The 25,835-nt window shown below is 35.6% G+C and overlaps 1 protein-coding gene and 1 long non-coding RNA gene across 7 annotated transcripts in view; one reads left to right on the forward strand and one right to left on the reverse strand.

Moving 5' to 3' along the window:
* KMT2E (lysine methyltransferase 2E (inactive)) overlaps window positions 1-25,835 on the reverse strand; it is a 92,607-nt gene that overhangs the window by 10,982 nt on the left and 55,790 nt on the right. For all 6 annotated transcript variants that reach the window (XM_025449484.3, XM_025449485.3, XM_025449483.3 and 3 more), the window contains 10 exons: window positions 19,843-19,901; window positions 18,739-18,911; window positions 17,874-17,912; window positions 14,511-14,741; window positions 14,244-14,374; window positions 13,120-13,237; window positions 11,690-11,799; window positions 9,323-9,587; window positions 8,091-8,189; window positions 205-369 (listed from right to left, as the gene is read on the reverse strand). In XM_025449484.3, the coding sequence (XP_025305269.1) occupies window positions 205-369; window positions 8,091-8,189; window positions 9,323-9,587; window positions 11,690-11,799; window positions 13,120-13,237; window positions 14,244-14,374; window positions 14,511-14,741; window positions 17,874-17,912; window positions 18,739-18,911; window positions 19,843-19,901 (1,390 nt within the window). The remainder of the gene's footprint in view (window positions 1-204; window positions 370-8,090; window positions 8,190-9,322; window positions 9,588-11,689; window positions 11,800-13,119; window positions 13,238-14,243; window positions 14,375-14,510; window positions 14,742-17,873; window positions 17,913-18,738; window positions 18,912-19,842; window positions 19,902-25,835) is intronic.
* On the forward strand, window positions 367-14,800 carry LOC125752935 (uncharacterized). Its single transcript, XR_007403575.1, has 2 exons — window positions 367-3,202; window positions 3,863-14,800. It is a non-coding gene; the product is annotated as an uncharacterized LOC125752935 (long non-coding RNA).

A 25,835-nucleotide genomic window follows, 5' to 3' on the forward strand; every position in this document is an offset into this window, starting at 1 on the left:
ATTTCCTCAAGTTTATGAATTCTGATATACACTAAGTTCACATAATTTTTTCTTACTCTAAAACAAATTCTCATGGGATTTGAAAAAATGCACCTGAACAGCATTAGACATTAAAAATTCTTTACAGATATGACTAAATCAGGTGTGCCATTTTTGTTAGAAAGTGCTTAAGCATGAAAACAAAACTAAACCTGAGTAACATACCTGAAGAACTTCAGCATCGCTGACAATCTGTGCATCTTTACATTCAGTTTTCACTTCAGTTTTGGCTGTGCTGATCCTTTCCAATGCTTGTTCCCTCCTTTTCTCTCTTTTTTCAAGTCTGGCAAAAGCTTGCAGAATTGCTTCCATTTTCCTTTCTTCTCTTGTCTACAAAAGTTAAATTTCAAGTGGCATAATAAATGTCATTGCGCTGCAGTAAAATTCAAAAGTCCCAAATGTTCACGGGAAATGGAAAAAAAACTTCTACGATGATGTTAGCAAAACATTTCTATTGATGACAGTCTGGGGGGCATATATTCATGCCAGATCCTTCAGAGTCTGAAACATTTCAGGAAACCCTGTCATTACAAATATGTTTCATGAAAGGACTACTTGGATGATTGTCAACAATAAGAATAAAGCAAAACCAAAATCAAACAAAGAGGCATAAAAAACTACTTTGCTTTACCAAACTGAAAATCTTTCTTGATAATAGAGAAGCTTAGTTAGCCCTTCTTAAAATAAGATTCAAAGTTCCTAAGGTAATGAATGTTGAAAAGATTACACACTCAGAAACTTAGGGAGTAAATATTAATTATTGACAACATGTGACAGGATATTACAGGGTTAAGTCCTGGGTTCAAATTATGACTCTACTAGTCATTTACTCTTTGTGACCCTAGGCAACCCTAGTTAACCTTTTTGAGCCTCTTACAAAATGTGGATAATCATAATTACACTTCCCTGAATCGTTATTAAATTCACATAGAAAATATCTGTGCAGCTTGCCAACAGCACTTGGAAAAGAGTAGGCGTTCCATAAGTGTCAGTTATTATTTGTACTTCAGCTTTCTTGTTCTCTGTTACAATTTTTTTTTTTAAGATTATATTTATTCATGAGAGACACAGAGGCAGAAACACAGGCAGAGGGAGAAGCAGGCTCCATGCAGGGAGCCTGATGCGGGACTCTATCTCAGGGCCCCGGGATAACAACCTGAGCCAAAGGCAGGCACTCAACCACTGAGGCACCCAGGTGCCCCTCCGTTACAGTTATTACAAGGCATTCTTCTACCCTCTGACCTTCCTGTCTTCCACCAACAGTTGAAGGCAGGGGCTGAGGGTCAGCCAGAGTGCCTTTGTCCCTCAGTTCTCTCTGGAGAGAGAATATTAAAAGCAAGACCCAGAGCCTTGGCCTGTGGGCCTGGCAAGTGCTTCATCTTTTAACCAGAAACAGGAAGCACTTCCATTCGCTGTCCAGTTCTCTAGACGAAAAGAACCAGGTCCTGAGTCTCCGATCCATTTGGCTCTCCTCACCTTCTGTTAGTGAAACTGAAGCTTGGGCTGCATGGGCTTCTCCACACTGAAGCTTTTTAGTCTCCGTAATTATCAGCAGGGATTCAAGCATTAAGACACCTACACTCTGGAAACCACAGCTTACTGTATTTTTTTCACTTTTAAAAAGATTATTTTAGAGCATGTGCATGAAGTGGGGGGCGGGGCGGGGCAGAGAGAGGAGAGCAAATCCACAAGCGGACTCCTCGGCTGGGCAAGAAGCCTGACATGGGGGCTGCATCCGAGGACCCTGAGATCATGACCTGAGTGGAAATCAACAGCGAGCCACTTAGCTGAGCCACCCAGGTGCCCCCCTCTCTCCATTTTTTCCACTAAGGGGACAAAAATAGCCTGTCAACAGAACTCCTCTGATAGTACTGCTAGGCCTCTAGTTGGTCACATGCTTAGCATGGAACCTACTTAAGACTGATTCTCTATCCCTCTCCACACCCCACCCCCAGCTTGCTCACAAGTGCATGTTCTCTCAAGAAATAAAAATATTAAAATATATATATATATATAAAATGAACATAAATACTGAACTCCCTTGTAAACAATACCACTAATTGACAGTTAAAGGAAAATACTTTAGAGATGACTCAATCTTTTTGAGCTAGTCAGGATCTTTAAAAAAATCTAGTCCTGTGCTGCTGAAGGAACCAAAGCCCATGTGTATTAGATGACTCATTCAAAGACAGAGCCATAATTATTATCCAAGTTTCCTGGCTCCCAATTTCCTTATTCCAATTAACCATCACTGACATTGCATAAAGCAAAATAAAGTATAATCTTCCCACATTTACTACAACTGTCAACTCAAAGCACCTTTAATACACTCTCATCTTTAAAACACACAAATGTTGGAAATGTAAGCATGCCCGTGATTTTCTACATTAAAAAAATCATTAATACTCCAGTCTGCTTTTATTTTAAATTCCGCAAGGTTCATATGTCATTCAGTTATTTGTTTTCACCATTGCATCTAACACATTCTTTGACACATAACCACACCCAGTTTATCTATTCAGTGATTGAAAACTTGCCAGTTTTATAGACCTAACTGAAAAATAATCAGTTTTATATATAGCTTGGGGTAATTACAGTTTACGGAGGGGATTAGAGAAATTAGGAGTCCTAATTAACCCCAGCAGACCCTAACACCTGTGTCTGATTGTCACATATGGCTACTGCTAAGACCTGCATGTTCTGGAACCATGACTCATTCCAAGCCCATAAGCAGACCTCAGAACTGTATTATCTGTTAGCTGGGCAATCATAGATCCTGATACAGAATTAGATTTTCCTTTCAGGAATATTACAGTGGCTTTTGACCTACTGTTAATGCTGGAGTACTGGGTGTTAAACTCAACTATGAAGGATCCCTGATGAAATCAATCAACAGATTGCTTTTATGACATATATCTTATTTATGATCTCATAGAGCAAATACAGAGTACTGTCGTTCCTGCAAGCAGAAGAAAGTCTGCTTACTATCCCTTTCGAGGATTTTATCACCTGAATAGGTATTTTTAAAATTTGTATTCCAGTTCTGTGCTTCCATATATAAACACATTGGAGCACGAATCTGACTTGAAATGATAAAACTTGATATACTTGCAAGAGACTATGAAGATCTTGTCTGAGCTTCCTTTCGATAAATGGAGAAAAGGTAAGGTCCAATATGGTTCAAGGGGTACATAATAAGGAACACAGATTAAAGTTTTATATAATATTGCAACTGAAAAACTAAACTCCACTGGGTAAATTGTTGTAATTCATCCCAATTAGAGATAACTGGTAATTTTTCACTGAGTGAAGAATAAGTCGATGCCACTGTAGGTGTACCACAGCAGCTTTAAAGAGATGTGCTTAGCAGCAGAATGAAAGAAATGAGAAGAAAACAAAATGAAGACCTCTAGGGACGTGTGATTTATTTATTATTATTAATTATTAACCTTGTTAATGGGTAGAAAGTGGTTCCTAAAACACTTGCTTTTATTTAAAAGAAAGGGAACCAGAGCAGGGTCAGCTTGCCCAATTTACCCTACCCACAGGCATGAAGTAGAGAAAGTAAGAGACTCCTCAAATAACTCTGCGTATCCTCTTGAACGATAGTTAGAGATTTATTAATCTTTTAAAAATGCTTTAGATTAAAAAAATAAAAAATAAAAAATGCTTAAGATTATTGATTAATAAAATAATTCCAAAATAATAAGTATGGCTTGTGGGGTACCCCCTTTCTTCTCTACCACATGATGGTTCAGTGTATCTCACAGTACTGCTTTCTCTTTGGTATTTCTTATTCCATGCATGCCATTCTCCATGACAGCTTCTGCAGAACCTTGCCGCCTTTTTCACCCAATACCTTCAACTGTCCTCAGCATATAGCAAATATTCACGGATTTGCAAAATGAGTAAGAATTGTGTACGTGTCACTATTGTATGAAGGCATGAACGAAGTATTTTAACAAGATTTTGGAAATCTGGAATTTATTACAAGGCAGCTAAAGCAGAGTATCCTCACTTTGAACAGAGTACCAATAAAAATAAATGGGTTCCCTTTTGCTATTCAATACCATAATGTCATTCATCACTCATCTTTAGAAACACTAAGCTCTGTGATGTGAGAAAATGGGACCTAAGAAAATTAAAATTAGTAACCGACCATCAACTTAATCATGTTACAAGGAGAGAAAAGTGATCAGTGATATATTTCACTTGTTATCAGATGACTTTCCTGGCAAGAAATTTAATGATATCTTACTAGTAAAATTTCTTTTGCATCTTCTAAAGCAGTCTTCTAAGTCAGGTGACTTCCTAAAGACATTAAGAATAGCAGGGATTCTTTAAAGAATTTTCCCACAGAGTGTTCCATCAAATAAAAATCTAGGATGTCAAAGGTATCACCATAAACAAGTTGCAACGGTGTCTAAGTTTATGAAATGGTTCCATAAAACAGAAATTCTCAAATTTTTAAACATACTATGTGTATACTGAGAAACAACACTGGGCCCTGAAGCACTGTTTACTAACTCAACTGGCTACAGAGCTCCTATTTGCACAGAACATATCAGAATCTTGTGGACTAATTTCTGATGTGATGGATGTTATGGAGAAACCTGCATCCTGGAAGGCCTCTGGGACACTACCTGGCCTATAAGGAATCTTCAATTAGTTCACACTTAGAGGCCTACCTAGATCTCTACTTAAAGGACTGCCACGAACATTTAGTAGGCTTTTACTGACCACATACTTTATAAAAGCCAGGCATTTTTTCCTCAGGTGCTGGGGCTATAACAATTAACAAAATGACAAATTCTCACCCTGTGTAGTTGATATACACAATACCAGATTTTCCTAGCTGCTTGACAAGTTGAAGCATGTCATATAACCTAGGTGACCATCCTTTCATATCCTTTCTGTTGTTTCTTAAATATTTTTTAAGATTTTATTTTTCACTTATTTGAGAGAGCGAGCATGAATAGGGGGGCTGGCAGAGAGAGAAGCAGACACCCCACTGGGCAAGGAGCTGGATGTGGGGCTCAATCCCAGGACCCTGAGATCGTGAAGGAAGATGCTCAACCAACTGAGCCACCTAGGCACCCGTTTCTTAAATTTCTATCCCCTTTTAAGTGTGAAGGCCTTCTGAACCATCTTCCTGGATTCCAATTTAAGCAATCTGACTACAGTGTATCATCAAATATTACCAAGACTATATCCCCAACATATAATCTTTGCATAATGCCATGGAAAATTCTTTTAAAAACATAGTATCAGAAGATACTTTAGGTGGTTCTTTTTATGCTACTATAAATTGGGAGGGACAAGCCTCCTTTTTTATTTATATCTTATAAAAGCTTCATATTTTAATAGATCAGCTGTTAATTCAACAAAATACAGTGAGCTTCCAGTGTCTAACTCCCTGCTGCACAGTGTCTACCTCTGATGAGGTTGTGGTCACCTCACCCCCTACTGTATACCTGGGGGCATCCACTCAGTAGTATACTGGGTTTTAGAATTAGGTAAGTAAAAACAGCCCACTGTATTTCAACTGCCATAGCTTACGAAGACTCATTTTAAAATTCTCCAAAGTCAATTCCAGCCCACTGCCAATAAGTATTTACTAGTTAAAAAGCAAATGTCAGGAACTATTTAATTATATACAAGTTTGCTTTTGTAAGTAGGTAACAACTTTTTAAGGGGAGAAAAATGAAGAAGAAAAATGTTAATAAAAGACTGTGCACTGTAATTTTTTCTGCAAACGCTCCTGAGGGCAGAGACATTGTCTTCTTCCACTCTCACCAAAGACAACAACCAACCAAAATAATACATCTACTAGTGCAATTTTTGGAGACTGAGTAAAATGCTAAACACTAGATTGTGTATGAAACTGCCATGTACGTAGGTAAATACTGTTGAATCGACAATTTCATATGGTTTAAGCTATACTACAAAAGGATGGGCTGAGGTATATTTGAATTTGGACATTACATAGTATTCATCTGGAAGGAAGATACGACTATATCTCTATCTCAAATATACAAGAGAAGTAGTATCTCCTATTACACCCACAATGATTTAAAGTCTGTCCTCTCACAGAAGGAAATTTCAGTCTGTTTAACGTAAGTTTCTCAGGAGTTGTCCTTAATCTTTCTTTCCAACTACTAATGTTAACCAACACAAAAGGCAGACACTAAAGGGGGATTAACTTTTTCAAAACCAAATATTTTGTTCTGGGCAGCCCCGGTGGCTCAGCGGTTTAGCACCGCCTTCAGTCCAGGATGTGATCCTGGAGACCCGGGATTGAGTCCCACGTCGGGCTCCTTTTGTGGAGCCTGCTTCTCCCTCTGCCTCTCTCTCTGTGTGTGTGAATAAATGAATAAATAAATATTTTTTTTAAAAAAAACAACATATTTTGTTCCTCACAAATACTAGTATGTCGGCAGGGTTGGGGAGACCATGCCAATTGGCTAAGTATTTCATATCTCTTCAAAATAACAGACAAATTCTAAACTCTGATAATTTTCAAGTTTACATTTTTTTGTATGAAAAATACCCAGCTGCACAGCCACTACCTTAGAGGCAGATATTAAAATGAATATGCTAAAATGCATACAAATGGATTCCCTTTTTATCTATCCAAAGTTCATCAGCAAAAGGGTATTTCTATTTTCTTCTGGGATCTGAAAATGAGGATGTTCTAAGTTCACAGATTTTCTCAGCATTAAAAGTAGCCCCACAGTCATAAAAACTTTTTTAAAAATGTAATTGGAGTAATATTATTGTAAGGGCATTAAACTTTTTTAATTTCATGATTTTTTTAGAGTAGTCATTATAGCCCTTAAAGTCACTTGTGAAAGAGGTTCTTCCTACCAGCACATGCCTCATCCAAAACCCAGTGATACTCTACAATGGTTTTGCAGTCTAGTACAAATACACTGCTCTGGCAATTGTGGAACAAATGGACCAATACTGAAAATCTAGTCAAGAGAAGGCCACCGATAATTTGGGTAGGTTCATAATTTAGATGTAACCAGATCTTGAAAAGGGTTCAAGGTAATTCCTTTAAGCATAGGAAAAAAACTCCCCTCTTTTATAACCAACCTCCTTGAGTACTTTTTCCTATATAGTTTTTTGTCTCTCTGATATCACCCGGTCCCCTCAGAACTGTGCCTCTGAAATCCAGACACTGTGAAACAGTTCCGCATTGCTCTCAGAGTTGTGAACATCAACAATGAAATAATGTTGGAGGAATGACCATCCAGGCAATAAAACACACAATGATCCAAAGATCCTACCCCTCCCTACCCTAAGTATATGACCCTGAGATTCCTTGGAATACAACATGAAAATCACACATAGGAAACAAGGAATCATATAAAATAAAACGGAGTAGGGAAAATCCATGCTAAAATCATTATTTTGGTGTGTAAAGTCCTTTTCAAACCTTTGGCAAAATCTATCATAATACCTAACTGGCCTAAGAATTATATCCACTGCTAAATTAACACAGATTTCTAAGAAAATATCTTGTATAATTTATTTGCAGTATCTTATCTGTATAAAAAGTAGAACAAAGAACATAAATACCAAATGTATTTTAATGAAAACCTTATTTTTTGATACCAATATAAGATACAGAATAGTAGCTACCAGTGGGTTTTTTTTTACATAAGCCATTTATTTGGTGCTGTTATAAGCTTTAAAATTCCATTTTTGCTTTACATTTAATTATGAAGAGAAAAGGTACAATTTAGCTAATGAAAGACATTTTGAACAGTAATTCTGGCATTAAAATTTATTAATAGTTCTCAGCCTCAAAAATGTTAACTGTCATAACATTCTAAAATGTCTAATGAACACACAATAAAAACAGAAAAGACTAGTGCAAGTTACCTGAATGATAATAACAAAGCCAAACAAATGTTCAGTGGCACATCATGTTTGCTAATTTGAAACAAAGAACAGTGCAAAAACCCTCCTAAAGGCAGCAACAATTACTATGGGAAGAGCAGCTGTCATAAGCCCAAGAGACAGCATGAAGCTTCCCAACTTACCATCTTCCTTTTCCTTTCTGCAATCTGCTCCTCTGATTCCATTTCTACTTCGTTGCTAATGGGAGTCTTTTCTTCTATATCATCAATAAAATCTGGTTCCTGGAAGATAGAAATGATTGCTGTATAGAAACTACTATTCTGTCTACAAATCAGGGACACTACAGTATAACATTTAATGCATTCACCATAGACAAATTATGAGCCTACTTAAATCAGCTTCAGAACTTTAAAACTGGTTTTAATTCAAGAAAATTTTCAAAAAAAAAATTTTCAAAATTAAATAATTCTGCTTTTTACATAAAGTTCTAGTCAATAATGTTATCAATAGAACCCAGCGGGTCAAATATGGTAGCAAAGTAAACATATAAAATCACTTCATAAAACCTAGAGCCTACAGATACCAAGTGCTCAAAAAATGTTTGTTCAATTTAAAGCTTATGGGAAATTATCATTAAATTAATTAAACTATTAAATTATGGTAGATGGGGGTACTGGAGAGAGTAAAACTTTATTTTCATTTTAAATGGCCCTGCCTAATTTCCATTTGTGTAGAGGGCATATAAGAAACCATGCTCTAGCAGGCCAGACAAATGAGCCAAACTCATTCCCCAAAATTACGTGCTAAGAGAATTTTCTCTTAAAAATCATCTCTCTCATCTTTATAGAATTATGCCCCACATGTTTAAAAAAAAGGAAATCAAGACTTTATTATTAACATAAGGACGATACCATCTGGAAGAAGTTTTTAAAGTACCCAGTTATAGAAAAATCTTGCATTGAATTCTGCAAACATTTGCTGGCTGAAAAAAAAAAAACAAAAAAACAAAAAAACATTTGCTGGCTGAATTGTTTAACAAGTTTAACACTGCCCAAATCCTAGCAGAACCTGTGTTTTATGTTTCTAAGTACTTCATTAAATAACAGATTCAACTGAAAAAATTTAAACCATTTTACATAAAGAGATTAAAATATGACAAATTATTTTCTTTTGTTGATTTCTGTTGAAAAGCAAAAGAGGGGATCCCTGGGTGGCGCAGCGGTTTGGTGCCTGCCTTTGGCCCAGGGCGCAATCCTGGAGACCCAGGATCGAATCCCACGTCGGGCTCCCGGTGCATGGAGCCTGCTTCTCCCTCTGCCTATGTCTCTGCCTCTCTCTCTCTCTGTGTGACTATCATAAATAAATAAAAATTAAAAAAAAAAAAAAAGAAAAGAAAAAGAGCATAGTTCAGTACCTGATTATTTGATACGGATAGTCTCAGTGGAGAAAGCTTTCTCTGTTTAGTTTCTGGGCTCTTCATTTTGTTGGTTGTTCCTTCACAATCCAAAGTAATATTCTGATTCTGTGTATCTTTTTCTTTTGAAATATCCTTTTCTTTTTTTCCTTTTTTCCTTCTGGTCTCATAACCACTATTGATGTTTTCCGTGGATTCAGAACTACGTTTTAGAACAGGGCACTCTGGATTTTCTTTGAGGCATGCACAGTCCACCTTGTACTTACTAGAAAGATAACCAGTTAAATATTTATTCAAGACACACACTGTAAAATTTTCTAATCCATTTTAAGCTGCATTTTAATTTTGTAAAACTGTATGCTATTACTACTACTTATAAGCAGTCCTTACTTTTCACTATTTGCAAACCCATGGTAACTACTGCGAAAGAAATTTTTTTCCCTCATTTAAAAAACATAATCAGGGATGCCTGGGTGACTCAATGGTTGGAACTCTCTGCCTCTGGCTCTGGTGATCCCAGGGTTCCAGGATCAAGTCCCACATCGGGTTCCCTGCAGGAAGGTTGCTTCTCCCTCTCCCTATGTCCCTACCTCTCTCTCTGTGTCTCTCATGAATAAAATCCTTAGAAAAAATTTAAAAATTAAAATAAAAAACAATCATTAAAAGTTGATCCTGACCAGAGACTGGGCCTTCAATCAAAGGATAACCAGTTACGACTTAGAAAAGGAAAAAAACATTAAAATGGAATTTTTAAAAGTAAAATGATACTCTGGTTTACATTAAGACAAAACCAGTATTTACTTCATTCCGTGGTCCCAAAACTTAACCAGTTTTGTCTTATACTTTAAGAAATGACTTCCATGGGGCAGCCTGGGTGGCTCAGCGGTTTAGCGCCGCCTTCAGCCCAGGGCCTGATCCTGGAGACCTGGGATCAAGTCCCACGTCGGGCTCCCTGCGTGGAGCCTGCTTCTCCCTCTGCCTGTGTCTCTACCTCTCTCTCTCTCTCTCTGTGTCTGTCTCTGTCTCTCATTAATAAATAAATAAAATCAAAATCTTTTAAAAAATCAAGAAAAATGGCAAAAATATAAAAAGATAGTTTCACAAGGATTATCATCAATTTTTAAAAGCCATAAGGAAGTGAGGCAAGGAAGAAAAGTGTGAGACGAGAAACTGGTCATTAACCCATGTCTGGTAAACACTGAGGCTGCGTAAGCTCTACAATTGAGCAAGTACACCACCTAGATTCCCTCCCATGGAGAGAACATGTGCCCACAAAGATATGTTCAAAAAATCATAGGAACACTTTTGGTAAATCTAAAGGATCACCAACAGAAGAATGGATAAATGCTATCACCAGTGAAAATAAATGAACAAGAGCTAGACAGAACAACAGAACTGAATCTCAAAAGTAATGAACGAGAAAAGATGAAGGCAAAATACTACAGAATATAATTTACATAGAATTTAAGTTGAAGTTTTTATACTCAGAATTGACTTTATTTCCCTAGTGTTTCAGAACAACAGTTCTCAGAATTTCCATACAGGACTCCAACAAACTTTTTTGATTTCTCTGCAAAGAAAATTTGCACAATTTCTTTTGTTTTGAGGGGCAATAGTGAAATTACCCATTCACATTGATCAGCCAAATTAAATATAGGACTAAAACTGTACCCCCTAAAATAGAAGAAAAAACCCTCACGTAAACAAGATCAGTGTTGTATGGTGGAATTAGGACTATTGATTTTAATTACTATGAGCATTTATCACACTTATAATTAAAGTTTGGAAAAGAGGGCAGCCCGGGTGGCTCAGCGGTTTAGGCCGCCTAGTGCCTCCAGGGCGTGATCCTGGAGACCCTGGATCCAGTCTCACATGGGGCTCCCTGCATGGAGCCTGCTTCTCCCTCTGCCTGTGTCTCTGCCTCTCTCTCTCTCTCTCTCTCTCCCCCCGTTCTCTCATGAATAAATAAAATCTTAAAAAGTTTGGAAAAGAACTAATAATCATGCTTAGTAGAAAGCTGACACCAAAATGCTTGTTTTCAAGTACATTTAGTTGCCTTATAATAAATACAAATTAAAAAGCTATGAAAATACCTAGAGTTTTAGGAGGACATTAAGAACTATTTCAAGGGATCCCTGAGTGGCTCAGTGGGTTTAGCGCCTGCCTTTGGCCTAGGGCATGATCCTGGAGTCCCAGGATCGAGTCCCACGTCAGGTTCCCTGCATGGAGCCTGCTTCTCCCTCTCCCTGTGTCTCTACCTCTCTTGCTCTCTCTGTGTCTCTCATGAATAAATAAATAAAATCTTTAAAAATAAAAAAAGAACTATTTCAAAACAGATAATAAACATAGTTAGAGACTTGAACTTACCAATTCCCATAGTCAAAATCAAAGGCAATAGTTATTTCAGTTCCCTTTGGAATACTCTGTATAGAATAAATGTAAAGATGTATAGTTCCATCCTCAATTTCATGCCTCACCTGTTAGTCAAAAGAAAATTTTATATTTTTATAAAATTTCTATCTTTAGTAGCTCCTCATCCTGCAATTTTGAAAACTTTTTAAAGGAATTCATGAGTACACTGTGGAAAATCTGTAATCACAAGACTATCTAGAAATTGATTGTTATTGGGATGCCTGAGTGGCTCAGCAGTTGAGCATCTGCCTTTGGCTTGGGTCATGATCCTGGGATCAAGTCCCACATCAGGCCCCCTGCCAGGAGCCTGCTTCTCCCTCTGCCTAGGTCTCTGCCTCTCTCTGTCTCTCATGAATAAATAAAATCTTTTTAAAATTAATTAATTGCTGGTTATAAACTGAAAACATAAATACAGAGATGCAAACTCTACAGACTACCATGTAGCATTAAAAACCACATACTACGGGATGTCTGGGTGGCTCAGTAGTTAGGCATCTGCCTTTAGCTCAGGGCATGATCCTGGGAGTCCTGGGATTGAGTCCCACATCAGGCTCCCTATGTGGAGCCTGCTTCTCCCTCTGCCTATGTCTCTGCCCCTCTCTCTGTGTCTCTCATGAATGAATAAATAAAATCTTAAAATAAAAAAAAAAAGCACATACTATACTTCATTGACTCTACAATGCATATTTTTTCACTTCTGAGTATCCCGACATTGGGAGTTTTATAAATAATGGTATCTTCAATCTGATGACATGCAGTAATGAGTGATGATACAGTTAACACCATACTTTTTTATGACAGACATTATTCTAGGTACTTCAAATGTATTAACTCCTTTAGTCCTCTTAACAACTTTTTACACATAAAACAAGCATAGACAAGTTTACAAAGCTAGTAAGTCAAAGAGAAGACATGAATCTAATAAGTCTGTTTCAAAACCTATGCTCTTAACTGTAACATAGCTATAAATTAAAAATGTATAGTTTGGCATGTAAAAAAACAAAGCCAGAAATACTACTTAGGGCTCCAAATTAAAACACAGTTTTATTAAAAAATTTTAGACTAGCACATATAAAATCTACTTTAGCTTTCAGTTTTGTCCTCTATCTTGATCTAATCAGATCCTATATTTGACCCATAAATAGAGCTTCTGAAATAAACAGAAGTCCAATATTTCTTCTTACAAAGAACATTTATTCAATGTGCAAAGTCACTTTTAAGCCCTCATAGCCCAATATTACCTAACTCTTCACAATGGAAACACACTGGACAATATAAAATGCTGCAATACTTAAAAAGTGTTTTAAGCTACCAGATTGTGTTTAATGCTCGGTTCTTCATATCCCCTAAACCCCTGCCTTCCAAAACGATTTCTACAAGCTTACCTCTGCGTTGGGTGTACAAGAACGCCTGATGAACCGAGCCTCATTCCCAAAAGTCCTTGCATCAACACACATTTCTAGCCCATGAAATTTAGAATAAAATAAAACAAAAGGATATGGTCTACAAAGAAAGAAATGCATTACAAATTATTAACATATTAATGAACTTCTAAAAGATTCAAAGTAAATAAATAATAAAGCCAAGATCTGAATATAGGCAATCTGATACCAGAACCCATTTGATCATGCTAATTAGATTTTTACCTGCTCCAATAATCTTACCCAAATCAAAGGCAGTTAGCTGAAGGTAGAAATTCAAATTTAAAAGGAAAAATAAAAAGGGAGTGACTACTGCCTTTACAGAAGGATTCATAACTGGACACCTTGAAAATCTTTATCTCACAGTGACTTAAATGTTTGATTTATAGCACTGTTTCAGATAAAATTTGCTATATCCAAGAGAATTATTCTTGTATATCTTTCAAATCTTAAAAACTCAAGTTATAAACAACAAATAGTTTAATTATCATATAGACTGAGAATACTATCTCCCTAGAGATACTAACATTCTTCTAGATTTCACGAAAGCAATGGGTCACAACATCAAATCCCCTCCCAAAATCACATAGCACAGAAGAGGGCTCCAGAGCCATTTCAGTACCAAGAAAGAAAGTGAGAGTTCAAAGTGGTGGCGATAATGTAAGACTAAATCAAACATCCTCTAATAAAGAAGGTGTTTTGCCTGTGATCGCCAATGATCTTTTTAGGTTCTAGCAATTATGTTATAAGGACTTAAGAAAGGTCTTGGATGCAAAAGGGTTCCTTATAATCTTAGGGAGTAAGTTTTTAATTAACATCCATTTATACTGCTGCAGTTTATTTTTGAAGTAGACTGTTTATAGGAGTGTCAGCGAGATATGAGTGAGATTGAGGAATACATATGCTTTTTTGTTATATTTTATTATAGTTCAAAAGTTGGCATTAGTCACTGTTAGATCACACTACAATTTTAAATGTATTAGAATAATCACTTAGGAAAGCAAAATATAAACGAATACAGCATCTTGACGAAATAGCCAAAAAATCAATTCTTAACTATAGATAAGTGGTAAAATAAATGAGTATACCTCTTAAAGAAATATCCATTTGCTTCAAACTGTTCTCTTAGCATAAACTTCCCTCTGTACTCAATGATAAGTGCATCAGGAGGCAAATCTTTTGCAGATTTCAGAATTTTCTTATTTTTTTGTATATGGCTCTAAAACCAGAGAAATGTTGAGAGTAATTAAATCTGATTGCTTTCAGTCTTATTACTCAATATATATATTATGAGATAGCTTTTGTTAAAGTTTTTGGCAAAAAAAAAAAAAGTTTTTGGCAAATGATATATTTACCTCCACAGGAGGCTTGAAGAGCAAATTGTTGGTATTCAAATCTGATTTATTGATCTCTTTTTTGTCATTTCCATTGCCTAATCTCAGAGCTATTCTTTGTGCCTCCCTCTGAACACCCTCACTATATTGGTTACTATTTGCCTCTTCATATCGATCCATCCATGCTTTGATTTTTGTCTCCCATCCAAAATTTGAACCATCAGATGAAGGATCAATCTCTGGAGCTGAACCCTAAAATCATAGCAAATAAGTATTAATACCTGGACTTCTAAGTATTTATATTTACACACACACAGATACACAAATAAATGGTAATCTATATAAAAGAACATAATATAAAGAAGAGATAATGGTAGGCTTTCTAAGTTGGTCCTAGGGAAAAAATATCAGCTTACTACATCTTTATACTGCATGCCAGGCAAATAAGGACTTAGAAAACTAAAGGAGGCCAAGTTATGTTGGACTAGCAAAAATTCAGGCTTCACTGACGCCACGTTAGCCAAATGGAGGCCATTAATAAAACTGCAAATACTCAAAATTTTGGAATCATTGCCAGCTAGCAAATGATTAAAAAAAAGACAGTGAAGGGGCACCTGGGTGGCTCAAATCTTTAAGCAGCTGCCTTCAGCTCCGGTCATGATCCCAAGGTCCTGGGATCAAGTTCTACATCAGGCTCCCTGCTCAGCAGTTATATATATTATATATAAAAACAAAAATGCTAAGTGCCAAGTACAAGCAGTTATAGCCTCTTTTAATCTGTTACAGAGTGGGATGCCTGGGTGGCTCAGCAGTTAAGCTCCACCTTTGACCCAGGGCGTGATCCTGGAGTCTGGGGATGGAATCCCACATCGGGCTCCCTGCATGGAGCCTGCTTCTCCCTCTGCCTGTGTGTCTCTGCCTCTCTCTCTCTCTGTGTCTCTCATGAATAAATAAATAAAAATCTTAAAAAAAAAAAAAAAGTCTGTTACACAGCAAAAAGAAGGGGGCACCTGTCTGGTTCAGTTGGAAGAGCATGTGACTCTTGATCTTGGGGTGGTGAGTGTGAGCCCCACACTAGGTGTAGAGATTACTTTAAAAATCTTGGGACGCCTGGGTGGCTCAGTGGTTGAGCGTCTGACTTCGGCCCAGGGTGTGATCCTGGAGTCCCGGGATCGAGTCCCACATTGGGCTCCCTGCATGGAGCCTGCTTCTCCCTCTGCCTATGTCTTTGCCTCTCTCTCTCTCTCTCTCTACGTGTCTCTCATGAATAAATAAATAAGATCTTTAAAAAACAAAATATTAAAAATAAAATCTTGAAAAAATGTTCAAAAGAAAAAAACAAAAAGGAACAATTTTCTTGCTGGAATGCAGTTTATAAATAGGCACAATTACTATACATTTTAAAAACGTATTAAAATGTGGACTTCCACGACAATTCCTTTTTTTATTTTTTTTAAGATTTTATTTATTTATTCATGAGAGACACACAGAGAGAGGAAGAGACAGGCAGAGGGAGAAGCAGACTCCATGCAGGGAGCCTGATGTGGGACTGGATCCCGGGACTCCAGGATCACGCCCTGAGCCTAAGGCAGACGTTCAACCACTGAGCCACCCAGGCGTCCCCTTCCACGACAATTCTTAACTGCAATCTCAGGATGAAAATCAACCAATGCAGATAACAAAAACATATATGTTTCATTAGCATAATTCAAATTTATAATTGGTTTTAACACATGACATTTCACTTTCTTATAAACACTATTCGTCAGTTTCCTTCTATAACAGTGAACACCTTGATGATAAAACAGATTTCTATAATATGTACAACCTAACTAAAATTTAAAAATCATGTAGAATTTGTAAAGATCCTTATATATTCTGTTAGACATGTACAGTAACACTAAAATTTATCATTTGTCCACATTCCATAAATAACGAACTTTTATTATACAAGGTATCACTTTTCTACAATGAAACAAACTATAGTAAGTTGAACAACTACTTGATAGGAGTAGCTTTATTTTTACCAATTGATACTTTATATACTTAAATATGCCATGTTATAGTAACCACCCTATAATAGATTTTTATACAAATATGAAATATTACATATTAAGGCTTTCCTCAGCTTTATTAAAGAAATATATAAATTTAATTTTTTTCTTTCTGTTTTACCCTCCCCTCACCCAAGCCTTCTACTGACCTGGTATACATTTGATACAGTAAATTCTTCTATATCTCTTGAACCTATAAATACTACAGAATTACTAACCAGAATTGTTATGATCTTAAAGAGGTATCTTTGAGTTAAGGAAAAATATCTTCAAAGACATACAAAGCATTTTTAAAATTCTATTTCCTTAGTCATTTCTTTATATAATAAATGAAAATATTTCACTTAAGTAAAAGATGCCCCTTCTTCAATAAACCTGCTATTGGGATGACTGGATATATTAGAAAGGAAGGGAAACTAGTGAATTATTAAGTTTCCACTAGCTGAATCCAAAAACTTTTGCAGACCGTACAGTATGTCAGAGAATATCCCATAAACACAACTTTAATAAACACAACTTTAATATAAAATCCCCAATTTTAACACATAAGGAACATTTTATGAAACTTTGGGTTTGCAGTGACACCATGTATTAACTTTCTTGAGAAAGAACTACAAAAACATGTAATCATCATCACTGGATAGCTGTTTAATGATTTGTTTTTCAGGAAATATGGAATAATGAATAAATGATCATGCTTTACACTACTGGCATAACAGATATACTGTAACAGGCTCTTCACATCCAATTTTACTATCTGACAACTTGAGAAACCCATTATCCTTTAACCACATAACCTAGGAAGCTACAAAAACACTATATAGCTGACCTCTGTGATCCAACACCTATCTTTTAGGGGGAGGCAGAGCTGACGAGCCTTGCCTCTCTCAGCAACCTGGGCATCTACAAAATTGAGGATATATTCTAATTAATTCAAGGTACAAATGATTACTTTGTACCTCTACGGTGATTTTATAGTACTCTATAACTGACTTGACTAAATCACTAGAATCCCAACTGTGCAAAAAAAAAAAAAAAAAAAAAAAAAAACACACACACAAATTTTCAAATTCTCAGTGTTACTGATATACCACTTCCTTTTGCTTTTTTAACAGAGTTAATTTAAACTCTTAAGATAGCAAATTAATCAAATTAAGATTCTCAATGGTGCCACTTCTGATAAAGATAATAATGAAATGATACACAATGATGAAAACAAAGATTATGGACAAGCACGCACTTAGTAAGCTCCTAAAAAACTGAAACTGACAGTACTAAGGACTTAAATTTATTTTTATTTTTTTTAAGGACTTAAATTTAATGTATTTACCTTAACTCTTGATGACTTCCTAGATCCTTCACGAAAGGCCTGAAAGAACATGGAATTCTGAGTTTTTTTTTTTTAAACTGGATGTAATATTTAAGAATCAATCAGTTCACTAAAGTCATCTACTAGAATATTATTCTATTAATTAAAAATAGAATGCAGACAGAGTGCCTGGGTGGCTCATTGGTTTTGTCTGTCATCAGCTTAGGTCATGATATCAGGGTCCTGTGATCAAGCCCTGAGTTGAGCTCCCTGTTCAGTGGGGAGTCTGCTTCTCCATCTCTGCCCCTTCCCCTGCTTGTGCTCACTCTGTCAAATAAATAAATAAATAAAATCCTAAAAATAAGCAATGAAAGAATATCATGAACAATTACTCAAAGAAAAATGCTTTCTTTGAAAAAAACCTTGATTATATATCTAGAGATAGTTTCACTCTATAATAACAATATAGTCATCATGAAAAGTACTTTTTTACCTTGGGAGACAAAAATCTTCAGTAGCAATTATAACAAATTTAATGAAAAACTGCCTTAGAAAAGGTTTTGTGCCATTATATCCTTGGGATAATTTATCACATAAAATTTTTAAAAATTTAGGACTGTTATTTGTTTTCTAAAACAGCAATTTTCTTTTTTTTTTAGTTTTTGTTTTTCTATGACTAATTTTATTAGTGATGATTTCAAATCATTATGCAAACATTCTTCTCTATGATACTTCAATCTCTAAAATATACTAAAATGTTAAAATTAGTTTTAAAAAGCTTAGATTTGGCCTTTTCTAGCTACCATCCATTACTCACCTGCCTTTCCTATAAAACTCAGGTCCCAACACTTCCCATCTAACTCATCTTAAAAAAGGAAAAACTTACTTTTTTACATTTTGAAATGTTTTGTTCTTTTTCCCCACTTTTTTTCCTTCTTTTATCATTAACCTTGGAAACTCTTGAAGCAGTTAAAGTAATTGATGTTGGGGTGTGCTGAAATGCAGTATATAATTCCACAGGAACCTCGTCACCACTCTCAGTTGCACTGGTATCACCATCTTCCAAGGCAAAATAAAAATTACTGTACTTGTAATACTATTTTGAACAAAACAAAAAACAAGACAGCATTCTACACGACAAACTACTGTATTTCTGTTTGAAGAATAAACTTTTCCTCACCTCACGCAAAGATGCATTTATTTTTTTTAAGTAAGATACATTTAAATGTAAACTACAAGTACCATTTCTTATACATTAAACTAGAAAAGATACAAAAATCTTGACAATACACTGAGGTGATGTGACTGTGGGAAACAGGCACTTGCATAAATTACCAGTGGAAATTCAAAATTCCCTATGAATGGAAATTTAGCCATATCTAGCAAAGTTCTACACTTACCTTTTCACCCAGTAATCCTATTTCCAGGTATATATCCAAAGATGAACAAAAATCCAATAAAAAATTATCCATGAGGGTTTCACTGAAGGTACCATTTGTAATAATAACAAACAAAAAATATTGAAAACGATCTAAATGTCCATCAAACAGGAAGAGTTCAATAAACTACAATTATTCAAAACCATTTGTACTGGTACTCCTTTAAGCCAAAGTGAAAGTTGTCTCACAGTTGTACTTCTAAAATCTATTCCTAAAAATGAAATACTATTTCCATATAATGAACTAATGGATCACCATCTTCCGGAAAAGCAAACATATTTTAATACTTCTTTAAACCAATTTGTTATCTTTGTAGAAAAATATAGATGATTTATAATTTTTATTTTCCTCTACTTTCCACATTTTCTGAAATAAGTACATTCTTATTCTATAATCTGTAAAAAAGACTAATTAAAACCTCTACCTGAAATTGTAAATAATGTGTACAATCAACATTCACTGGTAAGGTGTTTATATCCAACTAAAATACGCAGGCCACTCATTCTCTCAATCACACTATTCTTAATTCAGTATAAATCCTTTTCACCTACCTGACATATTTTCCCTTTTCCGGCGTTGTAGTAGCACTGCCCTCTCTTTATCCAAACTCCTACAGTAAAATATTAACATGATTATTTATTAAATTTTCATATATTTAGATATAAAACTGATCAGCTTTAAATGTAATAAACTTTACCATTTCTCTAATGTTCTTTTTTTTTTTTAAAGATTTTATTTATTTATTCATGAGAGACACAGAGAAAAAGGCAGAGATACAGGTAGAAGGATAAGCAGGCTCCATGCAGGGAGCCCGATGTGGGACTCAATCCCAGGACTCCAGGATCACACCCTGAGCAGAAGGCAGACACTGAATCACAGAGCCACCCAGGTGTCCCAATTTCTCTAATGTTCTTATCGAAAAACAAACAGTATAAAACATATGTACTCTCCATTGCCTCAGATCTTATCTAGCACAATTAACAGTAGATGCCAGTTAAGTGACTCTATGTAAGATTTCCTTCACTGAGCCACCTGGGCTGCCTGACTTTTTTTTTTTTTTTCAAATTAAATATTTAAAGCAAAAAGTCTTGAAAAAAGAATGCTAACAATGTTAACTAAAACCAAAATAACTTTTTCTTTATTTTTTTTTAGATTTTCAAACTTCAGATTTTTATTTTAAAGCAGTTTTTAATATTTTATAATATAGATATATTTTATTCTTATTTTAAACCAGTAAAGGTATTTTACAGCCTAAGATTTCATTTTAGATCACTGAAATGTCAGATCTCTTTTATTAGCTTCTTTTGAAGTAGAGGGCACTTTTCAAATTGGGTCCAAATCCACGGTTTTGTTAGGTCATTACTTATGTCAACATTTATATAAATAGCATTTATGTTATACCCCAAACATCTTAAATACATAAACTTGAAACATTTAGAAGCTTATAGATGCATTCATATATTCTTCAAAATCTATTTATTGATACTAATATGATAATCACTATCTAGATGTATTTTATTTACATATATAGAAACACAAATTAAGGCATGTAACTAAACAACTCAATACCAAAGTATTTTATAGATCTTTATTTTTTTTAATTTTTATTTATTTATGATAGTCACAGAGAGAGAGAGAGAGAGAGGCAGAGACATAGGCAGAGGGAGAAGCAGGCTCCATGCACCGGGAGCCCTATGTGGGATTCGATCCCGGGTCTCCAGGATCGCGCCCTGGGCCAAAGGCAGGTGCCAAACGGCTGCGCCACCCAGGGATCCCTTTATAGATCTTTATAACTGATGTGAAATGTACTTGAGCCAGAAATTATAACCATAGTATCAAATCTCAGAATCAATGAAATATAAATAAACTACCATACAAATATTTCTTAGAGGGATTTATTTTGGGGAATTTGCTATTAACATAAAACCAAAATAAATTTCTTAAAATTAATGTACACCACTGATTTAGAATCTATTTGTATTAAATTTACAGTTAACCTAAAATTATTTCCACTTTTGAAATAATCAATATATACCCTTTAACAAATAAGTAAAATATTTCAAACAGAGGGGACAGATTAAATAGGGAATAAGGATGAGGAGCATACTTGTGATGAGCACTGGGTGATGATGTATGGAAGTGTTAAATCACTATATTATACATCTGAAAGCAGTATAACACTGTATCTTAAGTGGAATTTAAATAAAAACTTTTTTTTAAAAGATTGTATTTATTTATTCATGAGAGACACAGAAAGAGAGAGGCAGAGACACAGGCAGAGGGAGAAGGAGGCTCCCTTATGGGGAGCTTGATGTGGGACTTGATCCCAGAACTCCAGGATCACACCCTGAGCTGAAGGCAGACTCTCAACCCCTGAGCCACCCAGGCGTCCTAAATAAAAACTTTTTTAAAAAGTAAAATATTTGGGCAGCCCAGGTGGCTCAGCGGTTTAGCGCCACCTTTGGTCCAGGATGTGATCCTGGGGACCCAGGATTGAGTCCCACATCGGGCTCCCTGCATGGGGCCTGCTTCTCCCTCTGCCTGTGTCTCTGCCTCGCTCTCTGTGTCTCTCCTGAATAAATAAATAAAATCTTAAAAAAAAAAAAAAGTAAAATATTTCATGAACTGTCCACTTGTGAACTACATCATCCATAGTAATTGTTTTATTTTTCCTGTCAACATTTTCACTATCAAAACTTATCAGTCTAGAGGTCAAATAAGATTAGCTATTATTCTTAGATGAGAGAATAGAGCTCTAGATTTCTAGATTGAAAGGTCTACAATTCAGTAATAGGCATGCCTTAATGTCTACTAGGATATATAAATATCCTAGCATTACTGATAACCATCCTATTTATCACAAAATAATAAGGAGGTATCACTCAACAAACTACCTTCCCTAACGATCAGTTTTAAAACAGCTCTTACTGAATTCATTAACAGACATTTACACCATCAAAAACTATCTAGGCAAGAGACGCCTAGTGGCTCAGCGGTTTAGTGCCTGCCTTTGGCCCAGGGTGTGATCCTGGAGTCCCGGGATCGAGACACATCAGGCTCCCTGTTATGAGCCTTCTTCTCCCTCTGCCTCTCTCTCTCTCTCTCTCATGAATAAATAAATAAAATAAAATTTAAAAATTCTTAAAAAAAAATATCTGGGCAAAAGGTTAGTTAACTGTTATAAGGTGAAACAAGATCACATAGTAAAACCTCACTCATAATAAAGAAATGAAAAGTATAATACTGAGATTATAATTTTGCAATAAACTGGCAAAATTACAAGTCTATCATACACTCTTATAAGCCTTGGGAAAATAGGCATGCTTATCCACTATTGGTAAGAATTCAAAAGTGTACAGCTCCTATTTCAGGGGAATCTGGCAATACCTGACAAAATTTTACCTATACATTAATATTTACCCTTTTACTGAACAATCCCACTTCAATCTTCAATTTAAAAAGACTGAAACAACTCAATGTCCATGAAAGGGCACTGGCTGAATAAACTATTACATGAAAAAGATGGAGCATATTGAAGAGATAGAAATGAGTCAGTGTCTATATACTACTTATAAAGTGATCTTCAGCATATATATATATATATACACACACACATACACAAATATATATATTTTTAAGACTTATTTATTTATTCATGAGAGACACACACACAGAGAGGCAGAGACATAGGCAGAAGGAGAAGCAGGCCCTATGCAGGGACTCAATCCCTCAAACTCTGGGATCACACCCTAAGTGCAAGGCAGACGCTCAACTGCTGAGCCACCCAGGTGTCTCTCCAGCATATATTTTTAAGAGAAAAAAGGATATGTGGCAAAAACTGTAATATACTATCACCTAAGTAAGGAAAGGTATACAAATACGTATGTACGTATTTGTTTCTAATAAGGAAATAAACAATGGAAAGAATAATCCCTTTTTAATTTTATTTCAGGGGTGGAAGGATATAATCATTTAAGTATATAATTATGAAAATAAAGTATAAAAAATCCTAAAAATAAAAAATAACTAGTTACTCATATTTCTGGTAGGAATATAAAATGGGCAACTGGTCTGCAAAATAGTTGGACAATTTCTTATAAAACTAAACATGCCATCACCATGAGACTGAGCAATTGCACCCTCAGGCATTTATCCCAGAAGAAATAAACTTACATTCACACCAAAACCTGTACACAAATGTTCATAGCAACTTTTTCTGCAATAGCCAAAAAGTGGAAAAGACCCAAATGTCCTTCAATGAGTGAATGGTTAAACAAATTACGGAATATATATATCACAGAACACAACTCAGCAACTGGAAAGAACGAAATACTGGTATATACAAATTGGCTGGCTCTCCAGAGGGGAAAAAAAAAGCCAATCCCAAAGGTCACATACTGTATGATTCCATTTATATAATAACATTCTTGAAATGATAAAACTATAGCCATGGGCTACAGATTACAGCAATGGAATTGCCAAAGGTAAGGATGGGAGAGTTGCGAGGGGTGAGAGGTGGTGTGGCTGTAAAAAGTAACATTAGGTATCCTTGCAATGGAAATATTTTGTATCTTGACTATATCAATGTCAATATCCTAGTTGTGATATTGTATAAATAGTCTTGGAACATGTTACCACTGGGGGGAACTGAGTAAAGGATATACAGAATCTCTGTATTATTTCCTAACTGTATGTGAACCTATAATTAACTCAAAATGTTTTATTATAAAAAATAATATAACCTCATCAACATAGTATGTATCCAGCTGCTGTTATAATCACACAGTGAAATCCCTTGAAGGGACTTATTTATTTGTCTTAAATATTTTATTTAATTATTCATGAGAGACAGAGAGAGGCAGAGACATAGGCGAAGGGAGAAGCAGACTCCCTCCCCTGCAGGGAACCTGATGTGGGACTCAATCCCAGGACCCAGGAATCATGACCTGAGCCAAGGGCAGATGCTTAACCACTGAGCAATCCAGGTGTCCCCTTTTAAGGGACTTTAATTTTTTTTTTTAAGGGACTTTAAACACAACCATATATTCCTTGTGGAACATATCTTAAGGGTTAAAAAAAAAAATTCTAAATTCTTTTACAAAGTAGCATATGGCTGGCTCAAATGGTGGAGCATGCAACTCTTGATCTCAGGGTTGTGAACTTAAGCCCCAAGTTGGGTGCAAAGTTTACTTTTTAAATACATACATACATACATACTGTTTTACATAATCATATTGTTGGTGCTAGTGTTAGTATTGTTACTCTGAGACTTGTTATATTTTCCTATGAAAGGAAGCAGAGTAGTTGGTGATATTCTAATTACATTATTGTCTGTGTTGTTGGCAATTAGTTGATATAAATGGTATATAGAAATGGTTAAATGAGGGACCCCAGGGTGGCTCAGCAGTTGAGCATCTGCCTTGCAACCAGGGTGTGATCCCGGAGTCCATGGGATTGAGTCCCACATTCTTCTCCCTCTGTGTCTCTCATGAAAAAATAAATAAATCTTTTTAAAAAATGGTTAAATGAAAACCTTAGATTTCTAAATTTAAATTGCAATTATCTGTATAAACTCACATGTTTAAAATAAACACATAGAACATATTTCCTAGTTTTGTCTAGAAAGACAAAGACCTAGGAACACTGACCAATCCAGTAGGAAAGAGCATGACTAGCTCTCAGATTCTAGTTCTGAAAACCAATTCTCAATTAAAGGCACAGAAGTATAAATTAAGCTCGAGATACTTTGTTATACCAGGAATCACAAAACCTAGCTAGTACCACTAGGATACTGTCAAAAGGGCTCAAGAGCCAACTTGATGAGGTTTCCACTGACCAAAACTGAGTATCAATAAAGATAATTACTGCAAAAGACTGATATCCAAGATGTTTAAATCCCTGAGTTCATAATACCTAAATTTCTTTTCAGTATTCTGAACACTAGTAAATAAAGGGTAAGAATCAACAAGCATTTATCCTGCCTTTCCTCAATGAAATACAGTTGACCCTTGAACAACATGAAGAGTTAGGGGCACCAACCCCCTATGCAGTCAAAAGCCTACATATAACTTTTAACTCTCCAAAAAACTTAAATTACTAACAGCCTACTATTGACTGTAAGCCTACTGATAACAGTTGATTAACACATATTTAATATATGTAGTATATTCTCTATTCTTACAGTAAAGTGACCCAGAGAAAAGAAAATGTAATTAAGAAAGTCATCAAAATACATTCACAGTACTATATTGAAAAAAAAAATCCACGTTTAAAAAAAAAATCCACATTTAAGTAGACTCGCACAGATCTTAATCATATTGTTCAAGTGTCAACTGTATTTTTTACAAGAACTAAATGGTTGGGATGCCTGGGTGGCTCAGTGGTTGAGCGCCTGCCTTTGGCCCAGAGTGTGATCCTGGGGTCCTGGGATCAAGTCCCACATCGGGCTCCCTGCGTGAAGCCTGCTTCTCTCTCTGCTTTTCTGTCTGTCTATGTGTCTGCCTGTGTGTGTGTGTGTATGTGTGTGTGTGTGTGTGTGTCTCTC

Source organism: Canis lupus, chromosome 18, assembly GCF_003254725.2.
Source record: "Canis lupus dingo isolate Sandy chromosome 18, ASM325472v2, whole genome shotgun sequence".
Classification (NCBI taxonomy): Eukaryota; Metazoa; Chordata; class Mammalia; order Carnivora; family Canidae; genus Canis; species Canis lupus.